A 22,736-nucleotide genomic window follows, 5' to 3' on the forward strand; every position below is an offset into this window, starting at 1 on the left:
AAGGCAATTTTTTTGAGGAAAAAAAACATGCTCTAGAACCACTGTTGGTAATAGGGGAATTTTGATTGCAGGAACGATATTAGGGCAATCATTGCCTCAGGCTAACTCAAGCCGTGCTCATTGCACAATATCTCTGTTCACTTGATAGAAAGTTTTCTATCCAGATTTAGATTGAAATAACTTGAAAATGTTGCTTTGAATTGTTGTTTTACATACTAGATGCTTCATGTTCACATTTGATGATATTGAAATGTATTTATGTTAACATGCAGGGCAGTGAAGGTGTTTCAAACAACAATACCATCAGACCCAATGCCACTCACCATCCTCAGCACACAGATATCAGCTTCAATCCTTCAGGAGTCCTCAACTTCAAGCAACCAGTCAGGACCCAATCATTCCCACAGATCAAGGAGTTGCTTGATCGCAGTGAGAAATGGTCCGCTGCTGGAAGTTCAAGGAATGAGGAAGTTGTTGGTTTCACAATGACAGCAGGAAGCAGTCCTCATGCATTAGGTGGTGGGGGCGATGCCTTCCAACCTGTTGATTCTAACACAAGGGAATCTTCAGGTGCCTTGAGAAACTGTAAAATATCCTCACAGGTACTGACACATTCCCAGTCATTCCCAGAACTCTCAGCTGCCGCTCCAGCTCCAGAGGACATTCCTGGACCCAGTGGTGTTCAGGAAGCGGCTATGACGTTGCCGCTCCCGCGTCATGCCTTCCACGATGATTACACCTCTGGTAAGGACCAGTCCACAAGCACAAGTCGTTCAAGAAGTAACAGTAGCAGCCAGCATCACTCAGACCACACCTACGGTTCTGATGTGGAAGACAGCACAGATGCATCCTCCAGGAGCGTCACCAGCTCTAGGAGACAGCATAGGGATCAGCTGAGAGCTGTCTTTGAACAACTTGGTATCTTCTCGGGAGAAGGTTTCTGTGGTCAGTCAGAGATCACCCTGCCTATTTCTAGTAGCCTTGTTGACATGGTTTATGTAGTGAGGCATTCTTGTAGTCTGATGTATGATATATGCAGTGTACTGAAACCAGAGATGTCTGCCGAGGTTGAACAAGACGAGTTGCAACAGAAACTCATGGTTGCAGATTTGCAGCAACTGCTCATCAGTCCTTTACAGGTAAGTAGGTTCTCACACACAGATTTTTAAAAGTTTCCTAATTCATAGCAGTAATGTCCAATGATTAAAAAAACCCAAGATGTAATATTGGTTCTTTTTTCAACTCTGAGCATGTCTAATAGAGGAATACTTGTAGTCCATGAAATGAATTAAAATTACTTAATAAAATTTCAGCTGGTGGCATGATGTACTGGTACTCGAGAATTTTAATTAGAGTTTCTTGCATTACTTCATACAGATATGCCAATTCTTTTTTTTCTTTTATTTTGTATTAAAAAAGATTGCAGGTTTAATGGAAAACGCTTTCCCTAATTTGTTTTACCACATACATTGTAGGTCTTGTAGAAATAGTGAAAAAACGTACCACTCCCCCCAAAATATGCAAGTAGTTCAAAAGGGGCTGATTAAGTTAATAGTCAAGTAGTTATATATTCTATAAATGATATTCACTGAGTATAGTGAAGTTGCATTTAATATATATAAGGACTTTGTATTCAATGCTGAATTCTTGTTGATGATTTATTTTTTTCAGGGTGTGACCTTTGCTATAAGGTTGTTTGCATCTAACATGTTAGCCATGGATCTCTGTGCTACACCTGCTTGTCAAGTCAATAACATGATCAGTAAAGAGGTAATTCACTCTTGGAAAGTTTTTCTTCTGTACTTTTTCCCTGATAATTGTCCTGCACTTATGGTCTTATCCCTGTTTTCTACAACCAATTTGCCCATTTCACCTAATTACCACTTAATTTACCATTTACCATTTGTATTATTTTCATTTTGGCTATCATTTCATCTGGTGTTGTCCAATTGGTCTATCACCATTGACAAGGATTTTTTTAAATGTTGTATCAATGGTTCATTCTTATTGATCAATGCTGTTTATGTAAAATGTGGAAGGTCTGTAAAAAGTAATAGGTACGTGTAGATTAAGTGGAAATTAGACAAAACGGACATACGAAATGAAAATTAGACTAAGTGGGTATCAAGCAAAATGTAATGCAGACTTAACAGCTGTTTCACAAAATTGATGGTAGACCAAATGAGTTTTATAGCCCAATTATAATTTTAAGAAGTTATACATGTAGCAATTCAAGGTTGTGAATATATATGAATATGATTTTGAATATGATTGGATATTTTTTTAAACCATAATTTGGTTATACTTTCAGTATCCCAGGTTCTAAACCATGTGTTCACAACACAAAATGGTGTTTTGATTCTTTTTGGAAGTTGGTTCCTAAAGATTGGGAATATGATTGAATATCTCTAAACTATAATTTGGTTATATTTTCAATACCCTAGGTTCTAAACCGTGTGTTCATAGCACAGAATGCTGGTTTGCTTGGTGGATGCCGACATGAGAGGAGTGGTTTGCCAGACTGTAACATTTACTTCAACCGAGACATGGAATGTCTTTGCGATAACTTTGAACCTATCAACCCGGAGGTAGGATAGAAGCACCTGCCTTCTTTTTAACATTTTCAAATATATTCTTAATTTGAACTTATTTTTTTAGATGTTTGATAAACAACGTGTAGATTAAGTGCCATGCTCAAGGGCAATAGTTATATATTAGAATAGAATCAAATGATCCTTGAAACAACAAGATTGAGTGTTTTTTCTTCTTGACCATTTTCTTTCTCTCTCTCTGCTGAAGAGAGACTAGACCATCCCCTACGCCCTGACTTATTGTCAGACTGAAATCAAAACATTATGTATTATAAAGTATGTGTAGTGGTATTATTGATTAACTATTTTTTGTATTTATCGGTACTACAGTCTTCTATTAACATTTTGCTCAACTTGTACTTTCCTCAATAAATAGATGTGCCTTAGGATCAACAATGTCCAAGGTCTTGTTGAACTACTACCTGACCTACTGACAGACCTTGATGGAGCGGTTAGATCCTCCGAGATGCAGGAAGATTCAAAGACACAGCGCCCTCTACAGAGATATCTTCATAACTTGATGACAGGACAGATCAAGCTTCTTGCCTTCAAGGTTTGTATCTCATTTCCTTTGAAGATGATAGGAATTGTGCATACGGCTTCAAATGAGATCGTTGAATGCAAGTGAGACATGGTGTTTCCGTGAAAGTGAGATTTGGATTTTGAGGAGGACAGAAAAAGCAGTTGCGAGAGCGATGTGTGGTGTGAAGTTGATGGATACTGAGGACTTGATGCAGATATTGGGTTTGGAAGAAGCAGTGGAATGGTTGACGAAGGAAATGAGCACTGGTGGTACAAACATGTTTTAAGAAGGGCTTTTTAGTTTGATGTGGGTGGTTCAAGGAGGACTTGAAGAAGCTAGTGGGTTGATTTTGGAGGGTGTTCTGGATCTTACAAAGTTGAAAGAGGGGTAAGGGAAGCGTAATGCGAGTATGAGGTGAATCCGGCCACCCCAGTTCAATTGCTACAAAATCGTATTTATCTCATACTCGCGCATCCTCTTTAGCCTTTTGAAAAACAGTCAACCAGAGATACTTATCATGAGCACATTGATTCCTAACGCTATCTTGGCCCCCAAAATGTAAGTTTTTCTGCCATGATTGAATTTGCAGGTGAATCAGATGTTCTCTCAAGCCCTTGGAGTCCTTCTTCAGCTTGACATGGGTTCATACAGCATTGCTGACCGTCTACATCCCCTTACAGCCTGCATCCACAACCACCTAGTCGCAACGTCCTCATGGCTTTATCATCAGTGCTACCAGATCTTCTGTCAAGAACTCTGGAAGTGTATTGTCAAGGTATGATTCCTTCAACCTTTCAATGAGGAAGGTCTCATTGGCCAACTCTGATTCCATATTCTACAGTGGAATTACAAAATGAGATTTGATTTTAATGGCAAAACAAAAACTATGTCCTTAATGCTTTGCCATGTTAGGAACTGTGGAAGTTTATTTGGATCTCAAAACATGCTACTTTTTTTTTTAATATGAGAAGTATGTGCAATTATAAGATCAACTTAGTATACTTGCAAGTAACCAATTTAGGAAACTATGTTCTTGTGTATTTACATATTCATTTTTTCAATTCAATTTAATTAATATATTTATTGATATTAGGCTAGAAGTCCCTTCTACTAGGATACTAGTTCACTTATTCTTGGAAGCCCTAATAAAATTTGTTTCTATGTGACAAATTAAGAGTTTTAGGGAGGGTTAAAATTAAGGGGAACCAAACAATATACAAATTTAAGAATGTCAATTTTCATCTCTGCTTTGTTTTAAATAAGAGATGCGATTAATGTCATGCAGTGTATGATATCGTAATGTTTTGGCAAGTTGTTCAAGGTTTTCATGTGGGTAATATCTAGTAGGGTCATTTCTTGACCTTTTGACCTGTTTTCCTTGCTCAGAGACTGCAACGTTTGTGTTTTACAATCGTTATCCTGTTATTTTGATGGGTCCCTTTTTACAAATACATTTTAAACCTTGTGATGGATTAAGAAGTGATTTGGATAAGAATATCCTGTGAAGAACCTCGTAATTTTATTTGGAGCTCGATATAATTTCTCTATTTAGAACTCAATTTAATTTCTCTATTTAGAACTCTCTTCATTACATATTATGTTCAATTTGGGAAAAGCGATGTATAAGTGATAAGTATTATTACTATTATTATTTCATTTATCTACACAGGACATTGAGAAACTAGTGGAGGAGCTGCTGCTGCTTAAGACAGAAGATAGATCAAGAGCGATGCTTCTTCTTCAGAGTATAGCAGTAAGTATTATTCAGAATTCATACATGTACATTATACTTATATGCCTACCTAAGGTTATCTGTCTTTGTTCATGTGATAGCCATTACAACTTCAAACTGGTCCATGGATGCATATATGAATGACTATGATCTCGTGTTTTGGATATCAAGGGAAAAGGTCACAGAGATCATTATATAAATACAAATATCTTGTTTTGTTTTTAAATCACTTTAATGTTACAGAATATGCAGTTATGAGTTTCAAATATTAAAACTGTTATGGCTCCAGGGGGGGGGGGGGCATTGCATGTAACTTGAAATCGCCATAGAATCAAGCATAAGTTTTGCAATAAATCGACTTGGGATTCATGGAGGTTCTCATTCTAGTTACCAAAATTATAAATTGGTTTGTCATAGTAAATATAAATCTATCAATTTAAAATTTGTGATTGATTTGAATTTACAATCAATCGCAAAAAGATTCTTGTAATGTCTGTAGAATGATAATAGATGGGAGCAAGTTTGACTTGACTTCATTAACATTGTTTAAGTTTCCTTTAGAATATGTTCTCATCATGCTATCCTTCTCATAAATGAACTTCATTAGATGCCTGTTTCTAACATTATACATTATTGGATACATGCACTGACCTGCAAACTCTACCATACTTCCTTCTTACATGTACATACTTCACTCTTTCAGCAACAAAGAGCAATGTACTTTCTTCGTTCTAATACTGCCCCTTCCCATTTCATTCTGAAATCCAGAAAACAGGCCGGCTTTAATTTTTTTCAATCTCTTGCTCCATGATATTTGAACGAACTCCCTCCCTCCAACTTTACTAAACATCTGAAAAGTGGAAGCATCTGTAAACAAACCTATATATATGAATTATACATGTATCTCCTGAAAAGGATGCTGTAAAAAATTCATTGTTTTTTTAAATCTCATTTTTTATCAACAGCATTTAATGGAAACCGTCATTAACCACTCTGAACATGGTCTCAGTGCTGATGTCTTCTTAGAACCAGCCGTAAGTTTATTCATGATGGCATACTTGTAGGCAGAATAAATTTTATGTCGACTTTGTTGTTGTAATATTGTTTATCTTCATTTTTCACTAAAATTAATTATCATTACAAGCTAAACCCCATTCCTCCTTCCCCCTGCCCCCAAAGATGTAAAAATATGAATTGCCAGTCTTATTGAAATAAAAGATAATTTACCAGACGTAGTTATGAGTGGGGTGGGAGTGTGTGGTTTATTTACAACATGGCCAAGAGGCCAGATAACAGGATATCTGCGGTCTTTACATGTAGCAACGTCGCATATCAAACACTGACAATCAACACCACGGCGAATTAGTAGATGACCTCTCCCCCCAAAAGAGTGAGGGATATAATTGATTAGCAACTCCCTACCCCTCACCTTCACCCCCAAGAAGAGGGGGAGATGGGTAAATATGAATATCCCCTGCCCCCTTCCCCTCCAAACAAGAGGAAAAAATATAAAATTCAATTGAAAATTGAAAATATAACTGACACCTTGGAACAAGTAAAAATCACAATAGCGTAGAAGTTTAAGAGGATGGTGTACATTGAAATATTCATTATATTAAACAAGGTTCTTTGTAGTACAAAGTGAAAATGAAATGTTAGAAGATATAAATCAATCCCTTTTGCTGGTCAACCTCACAGAAAATGATATCTGGGGAATTTCCATAAACTAGGTAGATCGTGCATTTACCTTATTTATGTTGGACCTTTGTGAAATCATTTGTATCTGTTATATACATGTACCTCATAATAAAAGATGCAATGTTTTCAAATCATCATTGCTTGAGCAGGTCATGAAGGGAAGTACAAATTGAAAAAAAATGGGGTTGGTTGTTCTAAAAGGTTGGTTATTTTATGAAATCGCCCATCTACGTTTTGACTATATCCTGTTTTCATCTTCATGATTGAATAAGCAATTTGATAATTAAAATGGTACTAATTTCAACCCTACAAGTTTTTCATCCAATATTTAATTGGTGTCCATGATTATTTACTATCCCAGGATGGAGTCATCCAGGTTCTACAGCTCTATACATGGCCCACATCCCGACTGATTCAGCTATATCAAGGGTTTTTACAGAAGGTAAGAATGTGCCCAAGCATTCTTAGGGATCAGTTTTGATAAAACTGTATTTCACAGGATGTGAAGAATGTAAAATAAAAGAAAAGGGTTTTATTGGCTAAATGGTAGCGTCATGGTGTAGCGGTTCTGACTCTCGCCTTGCAATCAGAGGGTCATGTGTTCAAATCCCACCATGGCCTAGCGTCCTTTGTCAAGGCGTCAATCCACAATTTGCCACTCTCCACCCAGGTATTAAATGGGTGCCAGGTAGGATACGAAAGCCTATGTAGTATGCCTAGCAATTGAGTCTTGGAACTCTTGTTGGAATGCTCCCCAGGGAGTGGAGAAAGTGCATACATTGTGTGTGGGCATGTCAGGATCTGATGACCGGGGAAATAATAATTGCAATGTAAAGCGCTTCGAAACAAATTGTAATAAGTGCTATATAAATGTAACTATTATAATTTTTATTATTAAATGGACACAATGACTTGATAAATTTACCCATTCTACATCAAAATTTATTTAGATCAGGTGCCCAATCAAATGAAAATATCTGGGTGTTACTTTCTCATTTGTCAAGAATGGAATAAATAATTAAGAATATAATCTGATTGTAGCTTTCTGCTGCTATCCAATCACTAAATTTTTAAGATAAGTGTTCTAAAATATTTAATTACTCTTTAATTTGTATGAAGGCTTGGGAAGGAACAACAAATGAATCATGGCCGATCCGCCTCCAGACTCTGCGTATCCTACAGAGGTTGCTATGCCAACAGAGAAAGTGCTTCACTGGAAATGAGCTCTTGAAGGCTCTTGTACAAGTCCAAAAAGGTAGAGAGACTGCATAAGCATTTTAATAGTTTGTAATTGAGCAGTAATGTAGATGTAATAGCATGACTACTATTGTTGTATTTTACTCATGGGGAAATTTAAATAATTTGCCCATTTTATTTCCAGATTCTATCAAATCAATTTGCACTGTTCAAGAAACAGATCAGCAATATTTATTATGGATTTAGAACATACAATGGACTTGCAATTGAAAATCATTTTCTTGCAATGATCCGTCAGTCATAATTAGAGTAGAAATACTTTTCTATTTGTAGTAGAGTATTACGTGTAGTAGTAGCAGTATTTGTAGTAGTAATTTCGTCAGCGTCGTAAACATTAAAACCTACCAAGGTTAAGTCTTTAAAATGTCATCATAACTGAGAAAGTCTATGGACCTAGTTCATGAAACGTAGACATAAGGGTAATCAAGTATTACTGAACATCCTACCCAAGTTTCAGGTCACATGACCAAGCTCAAAGGTAATAGGGTCAATGAACTGTGGCCATGTTAGGGGTATTTGTTGAATTGCCATCTTAATTTTGAAATTATATGGATCGCGATCTAGTTCATAGAACTTAGACAAAAGAGTAATCAATTATCTCCGAACATCCTGCATGACTTTCAGGTCAAATGATCAAGGTCAAAGGTCATTTAGGGTCAATGAACAAAATTAATATCTTATGAATAGTGTTTTTTGTGAATAATTATTCAAAGTCAGTACTGCTCCTATATTGAATCACGTAATTCAGACGAGACTGCCAGAGTCATTCCACTTGTTTTCTCTATCTTTATAAAGTGAAATGCATAATAGGCCAATTCCATAAAGTATGTACTTTTGACCCCTTTAGTAAGGAACTTTCCTGACATGCTTCATTTCTACTTTGCGCTTCATGTGAAAAGGTGTAAAGCTCTCAAATTATTATGGCTTGAGTAGCTCATGAACTCAAAATAGAAAGGGGGGCATACCAAAATGTTGATTATTTGATGGGATTGAATCTTTACAGACGAGGAGCCAGTGGAGAACATTTGGGATTGGGCTTATCTTGTTTCTGAGCAGCTATTGAGATGTGGATTAGTAAGAAGGATGATGGCAAGTGGTCATACAGTCGATCTATCTGCCCTGGAACAAAGAGGTAGGTGTAATCTCATGTCTTATCAGGAGTTTCATTTCTCTTGCTTTATTCTAATTTATGACCAATTTTCTTCCGGAAGTTGATGGTATGAACACTTGAATTGAAATAAGTCAATTTTGTGGTGTCATTAATGGTGTGTTACAGAAGATCAGCAGTTGGCATAGGATTTGTGTGGTTTTTAAAAAAGTATGCCATTTTGTTTTCACTGCTGTTGTTTTGAAGTACTTTTTTTTTTCTTGCTGATTAAATTTGAAAACACTGCATTATATATTCATACAGCTCACTGAACAAAATTGGAAATTATTATTGTTTTTGTTCTTGAACCGTTTAACTTGATTTGGTGTTTAGGGAAGTCGGTGATTAGAATGATAGATTGCCTACACCCACTTTGTCTACTTCATGTTCGATCTCATATCACATGGTCTAGAATGCGAAAGCCTATGTAATTGAGTCTTGGAACTCTTGTTAGAATGCTCACCAGGGAGTGGAGAAGGTGCGTACATTGCATGTGGGCATGACATGATCCAATGATCGGGGTAATAATATATCTGTAAAGCACTTTGAGACGTCGCTCCGATGTATAAAATGCTAAATAAAAACGGAATATTATTTATTATCATCAGATGATTAGATGATCTGATTGTAACAAAGTGAATATAAACCCTCAAACCCTGAATGTATTTCCTGTTCCAGGTAACCAAAACCTCCACTTTGCCTCTCAAGGAGAGATCAGTGACTATGAAGGATACAGCTACCCAGAGGTCACCTTACATAGTATCCCAAGGACATCCAGGAGGAAACAAACCCTGGGAAGCACAACCAACGGTGAAGACACGGATGCGATGTCTGATGAAGTCTCTAGACGGTTGCATCGGAGCAAGGAGATGGATGAGAGCACAGACGATGAAACGGACGATGATGAGGTCCAGCATATCGTTCAGGTGTTGGCAGAGGTCTACAAGAGTCCCCAACCTGCCCAAGATGAACAACCTGTGATGCCTTCAGGGTCCAGTTCGCAGTCAACGAGTGATCGTGGTCCAATTCCTCCAGACGAACAGTCAGTTGTGCCTTCAAAGTCTGGTAGTCGGTCAACTGATGATCTTAGGCCTAGTCAAGGAGTGACCGTAGTACCTGCAGTACTCGTTGTAGATAGTGAATTGTCTTCTAGTGATCCTCCAGAGGCAAAAGATGTTGATGGTGGTAAAGATGAATCCTCTATGCAAGTAACTACCAAAGAAATACATTCTTCAAAGGATGTAGCAGATGGTGCTGAAGATGAGATCTCTTGTCTAACAGGAACCTCTGATGCAGTCAAGGATCAGTTTGATCAAGATGAACATGAACTGAATGGTAATATAAAAGATGATAAGGACATGTGCTACCCTGATCAAAGTTTGCAAAAAGACAATGAGAGTGCTGAAGGGGACACAGAAGCTTCAACAGTAGAAGGTGATTCAGCTGTGCCAGGAACAGAATCACATTCAAACGCTCAGGAAAGTAATAGAGTAGAATCTCATCACTCTCCTTTACCTTCCAGAGTGGAGCCTATAGAACCTTTGAAGGATGATACAGATGAGCGGTATTTCACGTCTATCCATGATGATACTAGGACCACATTGAATACTGACAACAACGCAGAACTGATTCATCCTGAAGTAGAGTTTGTAGAAAGAAACCAAATTTCTAGTTATGATAGGAGTGAACAGACTAAAAGTGAAAATAAGGAGCCTTCAAACTCTGGAGCAGTTTCCATCAAAACAGACGGAGATGGAAGACATCAAATCAACCTTGAGCATGGACCCGGCTCCAGAGGTAATCGTTCTTCTACCTTTTCTGAATCCTCCTCTTCCGACACATCCGATTGTGAATTAAGTTCTTCACCCCATGCAGGTAGCCCTGCCTGGTCACCTAGAGGGGTTGTCTTCACTGCAGATTCTCAGCAGCTCTACTGCTTCTCTCAAGTTTATGACTTCATCCCTCAGGCGGAGGAGGGGAAGGAATCACTTCAGGAGTCACAGCGTAAATCCAAAGCATTTCAACGCATGGTGGAGAACCTGGACGCTGGGTTCAGTCCAGAGATGGTCGTTGCCATCATTGGCACTCGCAGGGATGAGTCATCAAAGAACTTCATCAATCAGATTGGAGATGAGTCTTTGAGAGAAGCTTCTTGCATCAAGCGTCTTTGTAGAGCTTGCTTTAAATTGAGATGATGTTTATTAAAGCAAGAAGTGACTCTCGATAATTCCCACCTGCCTGACAGCTTTAAAAACGACAGAATATGTCTGACATACATGAATGCCAAAATAAGAAGATTGTCCCTTAAAGTGTTTGTTGGGCTTTTGTGACATACATGTACATGTATGGAAGCAATGGAAACATAACAAATTAGGAGTTCATTATGCCTTGGAGCTGATTATGTGTGAAATGAAATCTTCCATGAAATTACAGTGTGTGCATATTTTTGTAAGGCAGATATCATGAGATATAATTGTAAATCATATCTTTGTATCATTTCTCGCACGTTACTCCTTTTTTTTTACATAGTGTAATGACAAGTACTACATGTATTATACAGTTCTTAATAGACACATAACACCTATGGGTCTCTGTGCATGAGGAAAAGTACATGTAGGAAATATGGTTATAATGGTAAACTAAAAATAAAACATTAAATATACATTACATTGTATAAACATAGAATATTAAACATAGATTGAACCTTACTTAGTTAAACATCCTGAAAGAGGTGGGTTTTTTTTTATTGTACTTCGAATTGCTCAAGTTGAGTAGTATTTCTTAAAGTTGATGGGAGAGAATTCCATTTAGCTGGTGCAGCTTTCTGGAAAGCCTGATCTCCATATATGATTTGGTATTGACAGAAATTTCAGAGAGATTTCTTGAACTAGAATAGAGATTATCCTGAAGGTAAGCAATACCATTTATACATTTGAATGTTCATGTCAAGTATGTACATGTATGAAGTATGTATTTGATCCTTGATCGAATGGGTAGCCAGTGAAAGTCGGATAAGATAGGGTTTATGCGTTCAACTATTTTGTTCGATAAGTCTTGCAGTAGAATGTTGGACATGTTGTAATTGTTGTCTTGAGAAGTGATTCCTGGATTCCAAATAGCAAACTATTATTATCATCTATTAAAAGTGACTTCAGATGAAGGCATGTACTAACTGTGAAACTCAAATACTAAATATTCCTTTTACCTGAACAAATAGTACCTATTCAGACACCTCTTATCAAATGCCACTAAGGGCATTGCGCTCTCCCCTTCCCCATTGGAAAAAAAGGAAGTTTACTTATAAAATCTCCTGACTGATCTCTTTTCTTAAATTTGATTTCATTCTCCCCCATGAAAGTATTATGGGTAAACTATTTGGTTTGTTTACTGCAAGATAAATTGCATTGTAACTTTGGTGAGATATTCTTCAGTGATTTATGCAGGAATCTTGTGACATTCTTGTATCAGTGTTTGTCCGAAATGTCAACCCTCCCTCCCCCCCCCACCGAATCTAGGATAGTCAAGATAGATATTCTCTTGCATTCCATACCTCTTTGAGAAGGCCGTTACATGGCAAGCTCAGTAACTATATTGGTACAGCTAAACTTGTGTGACAATGACTCGTAATCTGATCTCAGGTTTTAATTCTCATCTACAGCTAAGTATGGATTGCCAATTATGACACCAATCTCTTACAGTACAGGTTCAAATTATCATCTTATTTGAAAATCAGGATTATTGATAACTGCATGGGAATGATACATGTTACTGTCAAAGTATATACAGTACTTGTAGTTCTCTTCACCATTAAATCATTAGGAAAAGAGACATGTAAAGATAGGAAACATAGCTTCCCATAACTTTACTACTCAGTTAGACCATGGCTTTAGTTAAACTGTACTTCAGAATATTGGCCCTTGTGTTCAGTACTTGTCATAAATCCATATCTCTGTGATGTAAAAATTAGTGCCCATATTTTTTTTTAAACATTTATCATTCTTCTGTATGTTGTTCTCAATTTTGTTGCTCCCATTTTTTTCCAATATGAAAAAAAAACTACTTTGTTCCTCATTCCACAGCTTGTGATTTTAAACCAGCAAGAAATGTACAAACTTTTATACATGTGCAATTTCAATACAATGAAACAGTATATTGCTATGTCAGGCATTGTTGAAATATTCAATACAAAATTTCTTCTACTTAACAAAAGAGTTGTTTCTTTTTTTTCATGGGTGTGTCCTAATTTTAACAAATTTCAGTACTAGCTGTGGACCTTTGTGTATGGTAACAGTATATTTCTGTAAAATACTAATATTTATTATTGTCACAATATATTATTACTATTTTAATTTCTTAATCTGTTACATGTAGCTTTCTTTTCTGTATAAATTGATTTGATTATCCATATACTACTACAGTGCAGCAGCACAATAAAATGTAATTTTTATACACTTACATGTATGACTTGTGTAAGAGCGCATATTTTTTCTACCTTTGAGAGAAGAGTGGGAGCAAGTGACTTTGACGACCACAACTCCAGATTGGCACTTCAGTCAGTGATGCTAAGGATTATGGAATTCTCATTACTGACACGAGGCACTATCTGGGATGGTGTTCTTGAAACAGTCTTATCTTTTAGCATTTGTCACTGAGATAGGAAGATGCTAAAGTCATTGTAAATTGGTATTCTGAAAATCTTCTTAATGCAATCTTATCACTGAAAGGACAGCCCATTTTTCATCTTCAATATGCCAGTTATCTAGATATCACCAATCACAACACACTTTAACCATTATAATATGCCATCTGCTTGTAATGGTGTATTACATAAAATATACCAAAATAAATAAAAGAAAGAAAAGGGATAAAAAAGAAAGAAAGAAAACGGGGGATGAATAAAGGAAAGAAGGGAAAGTAGAAATATTATGAATGAAAGAAAGAAAAGGAAGAACAATATAATGAATGGATGAAAGAAAGAAGGTAGAAGAAATAATTAATGAAAAAGATAACTAAAGAAGGAAGAAGAATGAATGAAAAGAAGGAAGGAAAAAAGAGAAAAAAAATGAAAGAAAGGATGGAAGAAAGACCGATTACAAGTCTCCTTATTACTACAAATTGCCAATCGATTTTGAGCATGAAAGAACGCGGCCATCATGAGATGTGATAGCCCTCTAGCTTTTGTAAATATTGTTATAAATACTGTGGAAGATAAAAGATGAGAAGAGAACATTTTTAGAATGCCATTTCTATTGTAAATATCACCATACATACAGTGGAAGAAAACAAAAAATAAAAGATGAGCACGCTTAGCTACATGTACATATATACAGGTATATATGTGCATGCAAGTTATAAATTCATGTGCTTGGCATAGATTGCAAAGCCAGAAAAAGTCAGAAAATGATGAGAACATTTTCCGAATACCAATTTGGGATTGTGACAAAGATGGATACTTTGAGAATACCACCCCTGGGGGGCGTTTCATGAAAGGACTTGTCGGACGTTTTATCCGACAAGTCCCTTTTTATCCGACAGTTACCATAGGAACAGTGCTTCTCAGCCAATCAAAATCATGGAAAGATGTCAGATCTGACAACTTGTCGGATGAAAATATTGATGAAATGCTCCCCAGGCTTCATGGCTTATGGTAACCAATAATATACTGGTAGGTTTGGGGCTAGAACCCCTGCCTCAACCCCCCCCCCCCCATAAAAAAAGAAAATTGCAATTTTTTGTATTTTCAGCAGTAAAATTTTGATCATATCCTTTTACATGATGGTACAAATAGTATACATGTATGGTAGTCTCTGCAAAAGTCGACCTTCCACAAGCAAAAGGCTAACTGAAAAGCATTATTTCAGACCAGAAAATTGTCACAAGGACCTTTATTACATTTTAAACAACCTTTTTTCACTTCTGCAAGCTTGAATTGATAAAATCTACAGCTTTGGACTAGCTATTTTTGCCATATTTTATTTCCTCTTTATTTGGTGCAGCTTTCTATCTGTATTCAGATTATGTGTAACAACTTATCTGACATTTTAGGCCTATCATCATCATCAATCAAAAGTTTTATATCCAGTTTTGTCCCTGTGGACAGGGCTGGCCGGATTCACCTCACACTCGCAGCAATCAACCTTACTCCCTCCACTCTTAACCTGATTCAGTACATCCTCAACCCTCCTCTCCTCCACTTGACTCTTCCATGTCTTCTTTGACTGTCCCCTCCTCGAACCATCCACTTCAAACTCTTCTTAAGACATGCCTGTCATCCCTCCTTATCACGTGCCCATACTTGCGTACCCCATTCGCCTCACCAACAAACCAAACATCTGCATCAAGTTCTCGGTCTTCTTCCAATCCATGAACTGCATACTACACATCGCTCTCACTGTCCTCTTCAGAACCCCCATCTCACTCCATACAGCATCACCAATCTCACATAACTCCACCACTCCATCCATCTTTAAAGGAAATATTTTCCCTGGTAGTAGCTCTCCACATTCCCTAAACTTCACTCACCCAAACCTAGCTCTAACAGACCTACACATAAAAAATCTCTTGCTATGCATTCTCCAATAAGAACCAAGCAAAGAAATCACAAAAAATAAAGTGAAGAGTTGTAGGTTTCCATCCATTTCAAAACTGGGTAATTGTCAGTACCATTTTCTTCTGCAAATTGAATTCTCAGTCTGAAAAGCAGAAAAATCATTCAGTTTTTCTGCGTATAACCCTATGAAATCATGCTTTTTACACAACATGACATCACGGTCTCGAGGCCGGTGAAAAATACAAGAAGGCGCATTGTCGAAACCTGTTAATATGAGTTTTTCTTAATCAAATACTCAGCTGTCAAGTGGTGAATATGCATAAAACTTTCACTGTTGTACTTTGTATATTTCCCATTTGTCGATTTCACTTTTAGCTCTGGGTCTTTAACCCTGGGGGGGGGGGGGGGCGGAATTTTGCCCCCTCAACATTTTCTGTGATAAATCCACTACATTAAATTTTTTTACTGACATTTTTCTGTCTTGTGCGACTTTTCTGGACCATATACTGTATGCGATGCCTTGGTACATGTACGCAGTTACAAAATTATGCAACATCAATACGTTAGCGCATTTAAGACCAAAAACTGCTCAAAGAAATTCAATTCAATTCATTTCATTTCCACAATTCAATAAAAATTACATCAAAATTGCACAAAGTGATTCAAAATGATTTATGTACAAAGTTAATACATAATGTATTTTCAGCTAGAATTCATAAATGAGTGATTATTTTTTGCTTTTATTGACAACAGTCATTAAAGGATTTGCACGGCGCCAGCTTTTTGCGGTACAGATTTATTGCGAAAAATGTTGAGTGGGGGACTGAACCAGTCTTATTAGGGTTAAAAGTTTTAATCATTGTCACATACTATAATGCAATATAATATTGCAATCTGAAAGAAAAAAAAACTCAGAATTTGGTTGACTAATCCATATAATACCATTCAAACAATCCCATTTGGAAATTTCCTTCATGGATGGAGATTGATCATCACGATGATTATGTATTGTAAGTAAAGTCTGAAACATACAATAAAATTTAAGCTAATTACATACATGTATACTGAGTACAAGAAAAGACAAAACTTTACAATGCTGATATGTTTGTTCATTACATATATATATTTAATCATTGATAGTTCTAGATGCACTATATATGACGCTTCTAATTATAAAGTTACATTTTCTAAGTGCACAAATTTGATATATATATTTTAATCCATATGAACAAAATTGAATACAATACAACTCTATGTCTCAAGGTGAAATGAAAGGACGGAGTTTTGAAAATACATCATCACACTTTGTACAATGCAAGTTATTGTGTTCAATCATGAATTAATAATTGTGATTCCTTTTTTAAAGACCATTATGAGATTACTTGATCATTACTTGGTATTTTAACACGATATAAATCCAATTACCTCAGTACATTATGTGATTTTTTTTATATTTTTTTTTTGGGGGGGGAGGTATAGTCATGTTCCAGATAATATTAAATTTAGATATTTTTAATCTCAGCTCCCAAAAAGATTTAATTTTGATCATGGAAGCCTTGTGAGTTACACATCAGTAATTACAGAATATGTCTGAAACATATGTAGAAACCATTGCAATGCAGTCTTTGGACTGCGAGAATGGATATTTTCAATAAAATCCCTCAATTAATCAATAGAAAACAAAGGCTATAGCTTTCTATTGCATATGATACACAATTCAATAGGTCTATGAAAGCCAGGTTGTGATTTCTTTTTTCTTCTAGCATAGTTCTGACAACACTGTAAGTGTACAAATATATATACACGTGACAATACTGAAAATCGCTGGCAAGAAAATGCGATGCATTTATAAAACCCCATGCACATAATAGTAATTACAAGGCTCACATATTTTTACAGCCAAACCTGGCTATCTAGAGCAATTAGGTGAAGTGGCAAATAAAGACAGGTAACCTATAAAACTGTTAGACAGGTCATATAACGCACATTCCGGTCAAGTGGCACACAGTTTTGGTGGCCAGTAAGTGTAGTCTTGTAATACAGTAAATTTAGGCCCATTTGAATGATTACACACCGATTCACAACTCAATACCATCATATCTTAATAAAATTATATCACCAAGTAGCTTAAGAAGTAATTCATATCTCAAGTCTTTTTAGTAGCTTAAGAAGTAATTCATATCTCAAGTTTTGTGTTTTAATTTCTCTATTTAATTTAAATCATAGGCTAATGATCATTCTCAGTAGAATGAATAATTATCATAAAATGCATATTTTTAAGACTTGCTAGTGAATGAAAGAGTACACAAAGCTTGTTGGCTCCCCTGGGTATTATTGCATTTGTCCAAGGAAGATAAATTTACATTCTTGATCCTCTATGTGATTGTCCTTCTCTTCTTCTACTCTCTCTATCAATCCTTCCCTTCTTTTCTCTTGTTCTCCGTCCATCTGTATTGCTCTCTCTGCTTTTCTTGGGATGTAATTCTCGTGAGCCCTGCAATAAATGAAGAGGAAAATAGTCCTGCATTAGACAGATTGAAATTACAATTAGTTATTGCAAATAAACATAAAATAATCCACAGAACTTTAAAGTTAAAGGAGATATTTACCATGACGATAACTTGGTTTTGATAAAAGCAGAAATATTAGAGTGGTGAAGGCTTGACGAAAATCCATTGAAAAATAACAGAGTTTACAGTTTAAACAAGCATCTTCTATACATGTATATGTTGTGTGATAGAAAGTGAATTTCTTTGAGCAAGGACATCAGAAACCTCATTTCATACACCTTCTTGAAGAAAAGATGATCACATCCTATTAAATACTCACAGCCTGTTCTGGGTTCCACTAGACGTGGTAAAAGTCTACTCACTGTGACTGAAATTCTCTACAGCAAGACAGGGGAGGTTCACCTATGCCTCAAGCGTGAACTGTCGAGCATGCATCAAGCCAACATTAAGCATAATCATACAGCCATGTACAACACATGGCTGTACATGTACAACAAGCCAAACCTCTATAACCTTTTCACTGTATTTTTTTTTTGCCAATGGGAATGCATTTTTTACTTGAAATCAAACCATTTCCTTTGATAAATATCACCCCAAAATCAGAATGGAACAATATTTTGATGATAGGGTTTGGAGCAAAATAACTTTGAATGACATCAACTGTGAACAATATAAACTGCATGTATAACCTGTCTTAATTATCTCAATCTCCTTTCTCAACTTAAAAGTGGACAGAGGTCCCTAATTAAATGAAGCTGTCCAATAAGACCTGATGCTTGACCCAAAACAGGTAAATGTATTCCCTCATTCACAGGTAATATATTTAGAAAGATATGCTTACCCTTTTTCTTATCTCTCCCTTTGAGATCTCTTCAATGAAATTCGATGGTACGAGACCCTTCCTTCCTTGAACCTGGTGTAACACACAAAGAATAAAATAAATATATCTCAATTAGTATTCATAAAAAATACTCAGAAGATATAAATCATAATTCACAGTAAATGGATCTGCATTACTAGAATAATCACCCTAGTCAAATTTGTTAAGATCAGGGCCATGTCTTATACAAACAATTTAACAATGAAGAGCCAGAAAACTGACTTATCTCAAATGTTTTTTTATATGATATCTAATCATGCATGCATCAGTGTTTTGGCAATTAAGTGATATACATATAGATCCAAAATTGCATGTATGATTACATCATTGTAAAATGAGCTGAATGGTCTATATCAAGCAACCAATCAAATGACAAGGATCTGTCATATAAAAAGAGGTATTCAAAGCTTTCAAAACAAACTTGATGAGTCAATATCATTCAAATGACAACGATTCAGATAGCTAGGATGTCCGTCTATCTATCTATCCATCCATCCTTCCATCCATCCATCCAACCATCTACATCTGTCTATCTATCCACATCCATCCAACCATCTACATCTATCTATCTATCTCCGTCCATCCATCTATCTATCTCCATCTATCTATCTATCCATCCATCCTTCCATCCATCCATCCATCCATCCATCTACATCTATCTATCTCCATCCATCCATCTACATCTATCTATCTCCGTCTATCCATCCATCCATCCATCCATCAGGCGGTGCTGCACCATCCCGAGTTTGCTCAATCTCGAGATTTTAGCCCGATCGGCCTACTTCGCGATTAATCTCGAGATTCAAGAAACCCCGTCTCCACCATCGCAAGAAGAGCGATTCCTGCTCGAGCGAGGCAACAAGCCCGACATTCCGAGCATGCGCACTTTCGGATCTTGGAGTTTCAACGGCCCGCGCTTTTGAATAACTTCCCGCGATATGCAAGCAATGTACTCCTTTCACTAGCACTTTCGCCGAATTCGACCGGTGTTATGCAACAATCCTCTCAGCTCAGCGAGTGAAGAAGTGATGTATTCATGATGGCGGAGTAGGAGGCAACGACAGAGAGAGAGAGAGAGGGAGAGAAGGAGGAAAGAAATGCTATTTGCTCACATTTTGCGAAGGAATAAGACGACACTGCTGTCAGTGTTGTTATTGAATATGACCATCGTCGATGAGCGCCTCCCCCTTCGGTCTGGTCTCTCCCAAAATCCATTCACTGGTGGGACACCATCGTTGCTGATTAGGCAATTGATGAACGCTATACGCGATAATATCTATTCGCATGTATAAAGTTGACTTTCGCACGTGTTTATGTTTTGACCAAGGCGGAAGTGGAACGCGAATTGCATTATGGACTGACGTCATGAATAAATTACCCCGAGTCCAATCTCGAGTGCGTCTGCACCTACGAATTAGCGGGATAATTCGTAAAATAGCGCGCTATTTTGCAAATAAACCCGAGTTGACTTGGGATTGCAATCTCGAGATTAATCCTACGAACTAGCGCGATAATTGCGTCTCCACTGCAAACTTATCTCGTGATTTTTCAGATCGGGATAATTTGCCGGATCAGAAATAGCGCGCTAATTTGAAAACTCGGGATGGTGCAGACGGCCCTATCTAGTCCTTACCTTTCCATGATAGAATCCATCAGGTCTCTTATCTCCATAGACTGTAATCAGATCACCCTCAGTGAATGTTAATTCATACTCAGGATTGTCGTTTGGTGAATGGCTCTCAGGATCATAGGTGTAAATGGCCATGAACTAGAAAAAAAAAACACATGATCAAATAAAATGTTGAAAATAATTAAACATTTCTGGGGTGACAAAACCTTCTGTCCAAACAATTTTGATTCTCAAGAGAGTAACATATCATGACTGCAAATATCACAGTGTGCCATGGGATAGGCTTTCTGAATAATGTCTCCATTATCTTTTTTATTTGGAGATATAGACCTAGAGCTGCAGTTCTGACTGACATCACTTATATAGTCATTACAGAACAGAGATAACAATTCTTGTGTGATGTTATGACAAAGTACTTGTACATAAGATTTAAATGCAAGAATTTTTTTTTTTTTTTTTTTTTTTGGGGGGGGGGGGGTGCATTGCCTGTAATTCAATTATATGATATAAAAAATTTGTTTTCATTCAAACGATAATTCAATGAAAATTGGCACTTCGAATAAAGCATAATAGCAGATAAGAGTCTGTCCAAAAACTGGGGCAGAAATTGTGAAATTCAACATACCAGTACACAAGTAACTCAATACTAATCATGGTATACAATTATTATTTACAGGATTTACATTTCTATCAAAATCATATATTTTACTGGAAATTTTGTGCCATTTACACTCAACTTTTATGAAAGTATTTGGCAAACCAATATTTGACACTGTTTGTCGTTACTGTTGTTATGTTGACATGGTGTCAGAGCCCTAATTTTGATTGAGTGAAAAATCTAAACCAAAGTAAATGAATGTGCTGAGGAAAATGGCCTCAACTTTTTCGACAGACCCATTACATGTACATGTACCTACCAGCCTCTCTTCTTTATGTCTATATTTTGGACCTGATGAGACTTCCGAGCTGATGATAGATTCGCTTCTTCCAGACTCTGAGGCAGTTGATGACGGGATGCTTGATGTGGGATTATAACTCAGTTCAGCCATGTTGGATGTTTGGCCATTACCACCAACAGAGCATATACCAAATCTGTAGATAGTCTTCAGGTAGATACCATCAACCAGTGCCTATACAGAAAACATTGATAACATAGTTTGACGTATTATAGTGCTTTTCCAGAGGATACACGATGCAACTAGTATTATCCCAACTTTAGCTGGAGTAGCCTCAGTCCATTCAAGGAACTATTTCTACCTGGGACCCGTTTTATAAAGAGTTAAAACTGTTGTAACTTTGCCATTATGGCAACTACCATGGTACCCTTGATTTTGATTGGCTGCTGAGCCTAGCTGTTACCATGGTAGTTGCCATAATGGCAGATACAACAGTTGTAAATCTTTATGAAACGGGCCCCTGGTATTCATTCACTTCACCTGACTCGAATGCAGCACAATGTGGATAAATTTCACCATAGACAATATCATACAGGATGTTGTGTGTTTGATTTACAAACATACATAAGGGTGAAGATTAGAATGGATCCCAGGGGGGCCACTTCCATTGACGAGTGGATACCATGCGCGACCATGGGGTCTCGAAAAGCATCCTAAACACGTATTTTCCATATTCTGAAAATGCACCCCTTAACAAGTATTGACGTCTGAAACCCAACCCTTAACAAGTGTTGGAAACAAAACGATACTCTTGGCAATTGAAATGAACCCCTAAACAAGTACAGCGATATTTTATTGTTGTCACGGGTCCGTCGGTCGTCGGTTTTACCTTTACACACCATTTGGTTTAGTACGGCCCCACCTTCCACACCTCGCGCAAATCAGACTCTAAACACGTAGTGTTGGGGCAAAAAGGACATCCTTTATAAAACATTTTAATTTTGTTTAATCATCCCCGCCAATTTGACCCTAAACACGTAACAATCCTAGCGAAATAGATACCCTTTTTTCATTATTTTTGTGTTTTTGACACCCTTATCACGTTACGTACGTAACGTGCCCTTTCTTGAAAAAGACATCCTTTTTATGTGTTTTTTGGTCGCGCATGGTATCCACTCGTCAATGTAAGTGGCCCCCCCGGGGAATGGATTCAAGAATGTGACAGAAGAAGGCATAAAGATACTCAGTTCAGAATAAGATTTATATATCGACGACCCGGGTATCTGCTCTGTTTGAAGACACAAATACTGAATACATATATA

The 22,736-nt window shown here is 36.9% G+C and overlaps 1 protein-coding gene and 1 pseudogene across 6 annotated transcripts in view; one reads left to right on the forward strand and one right to left on the reverse strand.

Moving 5' to 3' along the window:
• Positions 1-11,175, forward strand: part of LOC129272748 (uncharacterized) — a 52,901-nt pseudogene extending 41,726 nt beyond the window's left edge.
• Positions 11,176-16,600: 5,425 nt separating this feature from the next.
• Positions 16,601-22,736, reverse strand: part of LOC129272803 (centrosome-associated protein CEP250-like) — a 68,096-nt gene continuing 61,960 nt past the window's right edge. For all 6 annotated transcript variants that reach the window (XM_064107961.1, XM_064107964.1, XM_064107963.1 and 3 more), the window contains 4 exons: positions 21,436-21,648; positions 20,522-20,656; positions 18,850-18,921; positions 16,601-17,992 (listed from right to left, as the gene is read on the reverse strand). In XM_064107961.1, the coding sequence (XP_063964031.1) occupies positions 17,858-17,992; positions 18,850-18,921; positions 20,522-20,656; positions 21,436-21,648 (555 nt within the window). In that variant the 3' untranslated portion in view covers positions 16,601-17,857. The remainder of the gene's footprint in view (positions 17,993-18,849; positions 18,922-20,521; positions 20,657-21,435; positions 21,649-22,736) is intronic.

The sequence above is a fragment of the Lytechinus pictus genome, chromosome 12 (genome assembly GCF_037042905.1).
Source record: "Lytechinus pictus isolate F3 Inbred chromosome 12, Lp3.0, whole genome shotgun sequence".
Taxonomy (NCBI): Eukaryota; Metazoa; Echinodermata; class Echinoidea; order Temnopleuroida; family Toxopneustidae; genus Lytechinus; species Lytechinus pictus.